Below are 10,661 nucleotides of genomic sequence, written 5' to 3'. Positions count from 1 at the left end.
TCTGCTTGTTTTTTGGTTCTGATTATTTTTGTTACTTTTTATAAATAATATCCAGTGATTTTTTTTTCTGTTAAATTTTCATACCTGTTTATACTCTTACTTTTTCTTTCACTTGTGTTAGCTTTACTTTGTTCAAACACAGTTCCATTCTTGGTATTTTATAGCTTCACACCTTAAGTTTTGATAAAGATTAAAATAAATCTCTGTGGTTAGCTCTGTGCATGTGAAACAGCCATGAACTTCTAATGAATCCTCACTTCATTTTTATTAACTTCCTAATAGCTTCTTGATTAAAACATGGTGCCTTTTTAAAAGATTAGGCATAAACTTTATTTCTATTTTTGTTTATTTTCATGTTTAAGTCATCAAGCAAAAGGTTTTTAGTATTCTGTGCTAGGGCACACTTTATACACATCTCATAGTGCTTTCCTACATGATAAAAGCAACAACTGATAAACCAGCAACATAAAACAAAATAACAAACAAAACAACACAGGTAAAAAGAAAGGATAAGATGATAAAGATATGTTTAGCTATGGAGGAATAAGACTATCTTCCTTTGCTTTTATTATGCTTTTGATTTTCTTCTATTTTATTGTTTAATTCGTTAAAAGCACTTTGAATTGTCCTTATATTGAATTGTGCTACAAATAAACTTGGAGAGCATCTGAAAAAGAAAAACAGCTATTTCAAATTTAACATTTGGATCAGACAATTAGAAATCCAATTTGAAAGGCGGCTTCTAACTGTGCATTTTGAATTCAATTATCAAAGAGGAATCATAAATTGTATTCATAAGGCCAATATCAAATACTACACTATGAAAAAGGTATATTCATATCATATTTCTAAATGGATGTTTAAATATCTTTTCTAATTACACAGTGAAAAAGCTAATACCATTTCAGTTTCCTTTTTCCAGACTGAGTTTTTATTTTATTTTATTTACCCTTTCCATTTACCTTTTCCAAAACTGTTCTAGTGCCTGAGCACACTGAAAACAAGTTAAACCAATCACAGTTGCTCCTCAGATGTAACCAGCTCTGTCATTGGTCAAAAAACAAGTTTGGCATTCTAAGCAAGCTAACCGAGGAAATGGATAAAGATTCTACGAAACGCGGTATGAGTGAGGGAGTGTTAAAAAAAATCACAGATTTTAAAAAGAACAACAACAATAATAATAATAATAATAATAATAATAATAATAATAATAATAATAATAATAATAATAAAACGACAATATTACTAGAACAAAAACACATCTCTAATGATATGCAATACTTGATTTCTATGCTGACCTAAAAAGGTTTTGACCTACGGTAACCATGGTAAGCTATCATTAATGCCAAGAATCAGCATGGCCATCACTAAATATAGGATCTAGGAATTTCATCTTACTGGATGAGTAAAAAAAAAACAAGATAAGCTAAGTAGACTGCATATGTTAATTTTATAACTCAATTCAGTTTATTTCTATACGAGCAACACATGTCACCTGAAAGCAGTTTATAGAGACAGTTCGATCAGATCATGCAGTCAGATTGGTTGAACGTTTTCTATCTAACGAAACTCAGCTGATTGCATCAAGTCATTGGCTTTACATCAATTACTATAAGCTTATGGTAACTTAGAAATCCTGGAACAGTTGTTATACACATTAGCCTTGATTTTATTTGTTTAGAAAACACTTTCTGTTTTCCTTGACCTTTGTCCATCTCATTTAAGATAGAGTAAGCTTTGCCCATTTTTTTTTATTCTTATGTTTTAGGAAAGTCTGCACATTCCTGTCAAATTAAGTTCAATCCTCCAAAGGTTTTTGTTGAATATGGAGGTTCTGCTTTAGCCAGCTGCCACGTGTCGCAGTGCAACCATGTGGCCGGGATGGGATGGGAGTCTACATTTGGAGGAACAGGACTTAAAGAGGGTATATCTACTTTGAATACTACCTTTGACAAAGTTAACGACTGGAATGTAGAACCCAGGTGTTTTGTTTCGTTTCTGAATGATGAACAGAACATTCAAAAGCTACCATTCACCGTTTACAGTAAGTTGCTTATATAACATTTACAAAAAAGCCAATCATAATCTATATTTACATTTCAGAATTAATTAATGAGTTTTCTAATTAGGTTTTTGTTTTGTTTATCACTTTCTGCTTCAGAATTGCCAGACAAAGTATCCATGTCTAAGCCCAAAGACCCTATGAGAGCCAATTATAGCTATGATCTACAGTGTGACGTTAAAGATGTTGCACCAGCAAACAGCCTCATCATAAGCTGGTACAAAGGAAATAAGATGATCCATGAACAGAAATCTACACGTCAAGATCGTTCACCTGTAGATGAAACCTTTACCACAACACTAAAGGTTGCTGTAGAGGATAATGGAGAAGAGGTCTGGTGTGAAGCCAGGCTAAAGTTTGTTCCAGAAGAGCAAAGTCCTCCACCGAAGCGATCAGAGGCGCACGTATTGACAGTTTTTTGTAGGTTTGAACGATCTCTTGATTTGTAAATAAGAGGATTTTAATTTCAAGCTGATTGTCCATTAACATTTTATTTTTTCCCTCTCCTTCTTTCTATGATTTCATGCTTATCATCAGATCCTCCATGTTTCATTAAGCCTCAAAGTGAGATGCTGAGCATTTGCACTAGTTCAAAATCATCATTAAACTGCACAGCTATAGGAAACCCTACCCCAGTTTACAGCTGGACGTTTACAGGCACAACTCAGGAGGGAATCCAGGAGAAAAATGAGACAGGCCCAGTTTTAACTCTGGAATCTCAACTCCCAGGAGTCTACAGCTGCACAGCCACGAACGCTGTGGGCAAAACAACCAAATATTTCCACCTCATTACTGTTCAAGGTAATAATATATCCTAACAGAAACTATTGTTATATTTTGAAGTGTCTGGTTTATGAAATACAGATAAACTCATGTGATGTGATGAGCTGAAAGGCGAAAATAAAATCTTTTATCTTCAGCAGGAAATTGGAGCTACTTCCCAAAATTAAGGATAACACTGGTGTGCCTGTTTACCCTGATCTTTGTAGGTATTCTTGTTTTTGTGGTACGTAAAAAAGGATTTTCTTTCACAAAAGTAAAGCCAACCTTATCAGAACCTATTAGTATGACTGATTTATGACTAATTTTTCTTTTGCATTCACTGCTTGTCTGGCTCTGGAGTGATCTGTAAGATCCACTATTGATTGACTTTATTGATCTCACAGTGGAGAAATTTGTTACATCAGCTCTCAGCTTAATAGTCAAAAAAAGAAGAAGGTGACAAAAGGAGGAAAAGGTGCATGGGTGGGGGGTAGATACAGTGGGGGGTGGGGGGGGGGGGGGGTGTTATTGAAAACTGTGGTATATCTGATAAACTTACCTCCTTTGGTATTTCCAATCAAATGTATGAACGGCATGAACCACCTACTTTAAGATGTTAAAGAGGTTGCACTTTGCAATCTCTGAGCATTTAACTTCTGAGTTTAAGTTATATTTTTTTTGTGTTCAGTCAAAATACAAAACCTGAAAAGAAAAGAAAAAATATTTTTAATGCAAAGAAAATCACAAACAGTGCTGTTTTCTGACATTGCACCTTTTTGTAATTCAGCTAAGGCCTTTTCTCTTTTCTTCTAAGTATTTGCAAATAACCATGGAACTCCGTGTAAACGGAAAGGTGGGGCAGCACTTTAATCAGCATGATCAGCATAAAAATTAGATTTTTTTCTGTGCTCATTTAGGAAGTCCCCACAAGTTTTGTCTCCTTGCATTTTAGATGTTCTATATACCAGCTTCAGATTCTGTCCCACCCTTAAACCTATCCTCTGTTTTATCAGCGTTGCCTTTCAAAGCCAAAACAAAGCAGACTGTAACTGCTATATCTATGAGGACCATTATGATGTATCATATACCTATGCCATTAGGTCAACCACTTAATATCTTTTCCAGGGTCAAGTTAGTTGTTTATATGGTGTTTTTTTTTTTTTTTTTCGTTTTTTTTAAATGGCTTCAATTACGTTTTTTTTTAAAGGGTATGCCTTTTGCTGGTCTTTTGGACTATGCACCGATCCTATTGTAAATACAGAAAAGATTAATGGCTGATGAAAAACTTTGTATGTTCTCATGTTCTTTATTTTTAATCAGCTTGAACTTTTTTTGCACAAGAATTGCTTGTTAATTTTTAAATTTTATGTTGGTTTTGCTGTTGTTATAGCAAGTCTAATTATAGCTGCAACACGTTATGTTACTCAGAGCACAACCACATACAATAGTAATATGTTTCAATATATATAGCATATGAGCTATTGAATGGACTGTAAAATGACTTTGCAATTTGCCAATATAGACACAGCATGTAATTTCTGTTGCATGAGGTTAATATTATTAATGTTGTTTTTTTTAATGAAAAAAGTATTGACATGTCAACAAAACACAGTTATGTGTTATGTTATGTGAATGCTTAAAATAACTGAAAACTGAGCTGTAATCCAAAAGGTTAACACATTACAAAACGACTTTCTGTGTCAGTGATCTCCTCAAGCAGAATACTGATCGAGGCAAAGTCAAAACAGCATCTGTGTTTCCTCGTCCCCCCCTTTGTTAGTCCCTTTGACCCCTCTCTCCTCCTCTTTCAGAGAGCCTTACATCGACATCCACAGCATTCACACTAACATACTAATTGGACCCTAACAAAGTAAATGTAAAGAATGTGTAATCTTGTCTGCATTGCTAGAATAAATATTTTTTTCCCCTAAAACTGTGTCTTTTTAGTTATTTTACTGTCATTTCAGACTGGAATTCTGCTGAAAAAGTGGGTCAGCTGTTTTGTTTATGCTGCTCTGGTGCTGCCATAACAACCTACCAGACGCGATACAGCTCAGTGATTCAAAGAGTAAAAAGATAAAGGTTTTACTGTGGAAGTGCTTATTGTGAAAACATGTCAAAGCATATGTAAAGCTCCACGTAGTGTGAGCATGTAAACTGTTGCATGTTAGGTTCCCCAGCTGCCCTCTAAATAAATACAAAAAAGAATCTGTTTTATTTTACTCTGCTGCTCCACAGTTACAGTCAGAGCTGCTATTCTGTGTAGCATTCTGGTCACAGTGTGAGTCTTAAAAGCTTGAATGCTGCAGGAGAGCAGCTCTCCTGCCTGCTGGGGTTTAACAAAGCATGAAGGCCTGAGGCAGCCTCAGACAAGTGTACAAGAGGAACAGAGAACAAGCTATTCTGAACAAGCCTTCATAATTAGACACTTAAATAGGTGCTGTTTCAACACTTTGTATAACGAGAAGTCCTAAAGAAGTGGGCTTCAAAATTTAAATGAGGGGAAGGAAGTTCACTGACTTTTATGTTTATTTTTAAATTCCTACATAACTTATGATGTGTAGGCACAGCTGTAGACATATGGGTTGGGTATCTTTTTGCACATCTAAAGATGTATTTGTGAGATTTTAATTCCTGTTGAAAAAAATAATGGGTCACTTTAACTTTCCCACTCTTCCTCTTCACTTTTCCCCCTTTTTACCCCCTCCTCTCTGTAAAGTCAGCTGGGAGGGATCTCTGCTTTGTTCCAGCATAGTTCCCTGTAGAGTTGCCAGGGTTGTTCAAGTTGGAATTTTCTGCCCATCGACTGCTAGTGAAGAATAAAACAATTATCATGGGAAACAACTTTCTTGTTTGGATTCTGATATTTTGCTTGCTTCATTCAGGTAAGAAGTGGGGAATAGCTTGTTTATTGTCTTTGTTATGGGACGTAGATGATGTGCAGGTTAGATGTAAAAGTGATGTGATGATAAATGAACAGCTTGGATTAACAGACTGATACATTTTTCTGATGGTGGGATTATTCCAAACTAGTAAATGTAAATTAAACATTTTGAATTATTTAAACAAACAGTTGTTTGCATTAGATTTGGGTTTAAATCCATTCTTCTGGACTCTCCTTTCCATGCTAGGTTTTATTCAGAGTGCTGTAAACAGTGTTTCCATGTGAAAGTTTTTTTTTCTGTTTTTATTTTTTAAACATAGATGTTTGATATTGAGCGGCTGCATGGTGGTGCAGTGGGTAGCACCACTGCCTTTCTGCAAGAAGGTTCCAGATTTGAGTCCCAGCCCGAGGTCTTTCTACATGGAGTTTGCATGTTCTCCCTGTGCATGCGTGGGTTCTCTCTGGGTACTCCGGCTTCCTCCCACAGTCCAAAAATATGACAGTTAGGTTAATGGCTTCTCTAAATTCTCCTTAGGTGTGAATGTGTGTGTGTGAATGGTTGTTTGTCCTGTTAGTCTCTGTGTTGCCTGGCGATAGACTGGCAACCTGTCCAAGGTGTACCCCGCCTCTCGTCTGTGGACAGCTGGAAATAGGCACCAGCACCACTTGCGACCCCAGCAGGGATAAGCGTGATGCAAAAATGGATGGATGGATGGCCTCACTTGTGCTACTGTTAGCGCCACTCTCAAAAAGTGTTTCCACTTGCTTGCTATGGGTCTCTTAAAAATTTTGGAAATATTTCTATTTTTACTTGCAGAATTGTTTTAATTGAGACTCTTTGAAATGTTTTGAGAAAAAAAAGCCTTCCTAAGGTAATCCCACTGCATCTCAATTGAATGTAAGTCAAGTCTTTGACTAGGCCACACTACAACCCCCTTTGTTTTCAAAAATGTATTTATGATTAAACATGGGGTACAATGTAATGTCAATGCAATAGTTATATAGTTAATAAAACCTCCTTTTTAGAAGGACTTTGGAGGCAGAGCTGCTGAGGTGCTTCTGATCATTAATGCAGCATTAGCACAGTTTTATGTTTGAATAGAGCAGCTCATCCAGGTCCATCTAACTAACCCCACCAAATGAGGCAATCAAGGCCTTCTGAGCTTCAGATGCTGTTCTGGTTTATTTTGTTACCTCCAAGTTATGGATGAGCTGTTGGAGTCATTATTGTAGCGTATAATTTCTTGGGGAGATTTACCTATGTTCACTCGATCATTTATTTGACAATTATCAGGGTCCACATTCTTAGAAATTGTCCTGTGATGCTTTCCAGACTGCTAGACATCCCTGAGTTTGTTTCTCATCAGTCTCTCCACTTTTTTTGGTTTTGTTTCTGTTTGAAGTATTTTACTCTACCTTATGTTGTAAAACAAGTTCTGTTATAGTGGTATCTTTATCCTGGCAGTTATCAGAATCAAATGTGGCCTTTCTTTCAAAAACAATGTGCTTAGTAACAGTTATTTAATGATTCATAGGTAGATAGATTGTCTTGGATATATTTTATTCCCTTATTAATTAAGTCATAAAAAACTGCTAGTGAGATTAATTTTGGCTATTCATGTGTACTAACAAGAGATTGCCTTCAGTATGATATTATAAAATGAACCAAAGTCTATTGTTTCATGACTTTGAACTATAATAATGGATCTGATCTTGTATTTCAGGGATGAATTGCTTGTTTTGTAAAGGGCTTTGACTCAATAATAAATTAAATGAAACTAATTCATATACTAAATTATGTTTGATGTCCTGACATGATTAGTTGTGAAAAAAAAGAAGAAAACTGGAAAGGGTCAACCCTTTTTCTCAGTACTTATTTGCTTAAATTGTCACAAAGTTAAATCAATTCTAAATATAGAATACGGACTGATTTTCTCTGCATCTGATGGTGCCTGCTGCTGTCTTCCTCAGTGTCAGGAGAAGGCTGTTCCCTCATCCTCAAGCCGTCGCGGGTTGTGTTGGGCTTTGGGGAGTCGGTATCAGTCAGCTGTGAAGCTGCACGGCCGGTTCGTGTCCTGGGCTGGGAATCAGCCATCAGTGCAGTGCACACGCAGGAGGACCGATCTGTCCAGTGGAAGGTAGACAGTCTGATTGACTGGATAGAGGAGCCCATCTGCTATGGAGTTTTTTTCACAGCTCCGAGACAATGTGAGGAGAAACTCAACCTTGTCCTCTACAGTAAGTTAGCTCCAAATCAAAACATGTGTTAGAAACTTAAATATTTTTTTTTCCTAAATCCATATATTATTTTTTTGTAGAAACTCCAGACAGCATCTCGATCAGACAGGCAAACCACAGTGGCCCCATGGTGGAAGGGAAAGAGTACCAGCTGCTTTGTGAAGTTCAGAACATTGCTCCTGTTCAGTACCTCACACTGAGGTGGTACCGAGGCCAGACTGAGGTTTATCAGCATTCTTTCTCTGATCTAACATCTTCTTCACCCGTCCAAGTTTCCTCTACCCTTGTCATCACTCCAACAAAAGCTGAGAATGATGCAGAGTATAAGTGTGTAGCAGAGCTGGAGCTTGGACCAGAGGGACCACAGCCCCCTCCTACTCTGGCCTCAGAGCCTCTCACCGTGTCCATATACTGTGAGTCATGAATACAGCCACAGCTTCTGAGAACACTGGGAAGCTTTACCAGCATAGAGCAACACAAGCTAGAGCAGAGTAATGTGGAAATAAAATGATATTGTTTTGTCATAGAAGATGAATTTTAAAATCTTGTCACAGCTTCTCAAATAGATTTAGGTCTGACCTTTATCTAGGCTGTTCTAGCTCTAAATATGCCTTTAAATCACGGTCTACAGCCTTAACAATCTATAGAGCCATTTTAAAATGGTCCAGCTAAATTAAACTCATTTAGAGATGCAAATTTTACATGAAATTTTGGAGAAAAAAAATAGCACTTTAGTAAATATGTTAATATTTGTAGGTTTTCTAATAGAATTTTTTTTTTTTTTTCAAAGGCTGTCATATATATATTTTGTTAAAAATAGTGAAAAACATAGATATATCTTTAAAATATATACTACAATTATTGGTACTTTGGTTTGTTCCATTATTCCATAAAAATAAAAACCTCAATTATAAGCTGCTTAAACCAGCAGATCGTTGTCATTTTACCCCAGGCTATCCAACGACCAGTCTCCACCAACCATAGTGTTAGTCTGGAGGCTACAGGGGTCCTTAACAATGTCTTATGATCAAATATACAAACAGGTTTTCTTATGAACATATTCTGACCACTTTTTAAAGCAGAACTCAGCTGAAGGTTGCCCTATGGACTTTCTTTGCTAAATGGTTGACTTCAGCTGGCTATATCCTGGATTAGATTGTATTAAAAGGTGTCAAAAATAAAGGGCAAGTGAATACAAATAGATAACACACTTTTCTGTTTTTTTAATTTTTGTAGAACTGCAACAAAACATGTATGATTTTCTTTCTGCATTACATATATTTTGTGTTGGTCCACCATATTATTCAAATGCAGATATTTCTTAACTGATATGTGATAAAATGTGAAAAAGTTCTAACATCTTGAATACTTTATTATGGTATTATATGTATGGATAAGTAATCACTGTTTTTTTTTTTTTTACATTTTACTTTTAAGTTCCACCAACACTTCTGAGCCCAGAAACAGAGGTTTTAGACTTTACAGCTGGAGAAGAAATCACCCTAAATTGCACAGCCACAGGAAACCCTACGCCTGTATACAGCTGGCAATCATCCCATCCTATAGAGGAGAGATTGAAGGAGAACGCAGTTATCACTTCCACCTCTCTACTCCCAGGCACCTACACATGCACTGCCTCTAACACTCTGGAAAAAAAGAGCAAGCAGTTCATTATCAAAGAAAAGATCAAAGGTAGAGGGAAGACATATGTGTTGCTGTAGCTATTAAAATGCCCCAAACTCTGCATCCTAATCCTCAAATTTCCTTTTGCTTTTCTCAGGTGTTTGAAGCTTGCTTATCTTGGGATGGATGAGTTGGCCTGCTGTCTGACTTAAGGGGAAAATTGCACCGCATTGCTTTTACTGTTGACGCTTTGAGAATGATGACAAATTGATGATTCAGTGAGTGTTGATGAGGATCATGTTACCATTCCTAGTTAGATATCATAGAAGAAAAACTGCTATGTTTGGTAACTTGTCATTTAATATATATTTGTGTAGATTTAGGATAGATTTCATATTTTAGGATTCACATGTTATATTTGTTGTGTAATTTATATTTCGGCTAGTCTTATTTACCTACTAATGTAATCAAGTCCTGTAACATTTCAAAAACACAGCTACTACTGGCACAGCAACAGATAGCAGCACGGAGATACTGTAAATATGAGTTGTTTCTTGATTGTATTATCTTTATCAAAAGATGTTCAATAAAAAGAAGGTTTTTACTGACTGTCTCGTTTTTTGTTGTTTTTTTTATCAATGATGACTTGGCTTTTGTTAGATTACTAATGTCAGTCGGGTTCTGTAAAAAAAAAAAAAAAGAAGTTTAATAAAACATATAGTGCTTTCAAATACAAGCCCTTTCAATTATTGTTTCTATTTCATTTATGTCAAAACTTAAGCTAAACAATCTATCCAGATGACTCATTAGTAAAGTCTCCAATTTCACACATCTGCTGAGTAAAAGTGAAACTTTAAAACAGAAACTCATATAGTGAGCTAATAATAAGTACTAATATAATTATTATTTTAAGGCTTTGCCAAATTCTTTTCTTAAAGCTACAGTGTGTAACTTTTAGCGACATCTAGCGGTCAGACTGCAGCAACATGAACATCTCCCCCCCACCGCTTCCCCCCCCCAACAGTACGGCGAGCGTTAGGGGACAAAATGTCTTCCACGACATCCGCATCACCTACCTTCTCAAGTGATGAG

General features: G+C 36.2%; 2 protein-coding genes across 2 annotated transcripts in view; both read left to right on the top strand.

The window, feature by feature from the left end:
* LOC107083099 (cell adhesion molecule 3-like) overlaps positions 1-3,059 on the top strand; it is a 9,759-nt gene extending 6,700 nt beyond the window's left edge. The window contains exons 2-4 of the mRNA XM_015372076.1: positions 1,769-2,044; positions 2,162-2,482; positions 2,600-3,059. Of these exons, the coding sequence (XP_015227562.1) occupies positions 1,769-2,044; positions 2,162-2,482; positions 2,600-2,880 (878 nt within the window). The 3' untranslated portion in view covers positions 2,881-3,059. The remainder of the gene's footprint in view (positions 1-1,768; positions 2,045-2,161; positions 2,483-2,599) is intronic.
* Positions 3,060-5,584: 2,525 nt separating this feature from the next.
* Positions 5,585-10,172, top strand: LOC107083064 (hemicentin-2-like). The gene is made up of 5 exons (XM_015372008.1): positions 5,585-5,709; positions 7,680-7,946; positions 8,027-8,359; positions 9,384-9,638; positions 9,727-10,172. The coding sequence occupies exons 1-5, from the start codon at positions 5,658-5,660 to the stop codon at positions 9,732-9,734; spliced, it is 915 nt and encodes a 304-aa protein (XP_015227494.1). The 5' UTR covers positions 5,585-5,657; the 3' UTR covers positions 9,735-10,172.
* Positions 10,173-10,661: the final 489 nt, after the last annotated feature.

Source organism: Cyprinodon variegatus, unplaced genomic scaffold, assembly GCF_000732505.1.
Source record: "Cyprinodon variegatus isolate N-32 unplaced genomic scaffold, C_variegatus-1.0 Scaffold68, whole genome shotgun sequence".
NCBI lineage: Eukaryota > Metazoa > Chordata > Actinopteri > Cyprinodontiformes > Cyprinodontidae > Cyprinodon > Cyprinodon variegatus.
This window is presented reverse-complemented; position numbering and strand designations above follow the sequence as displayed.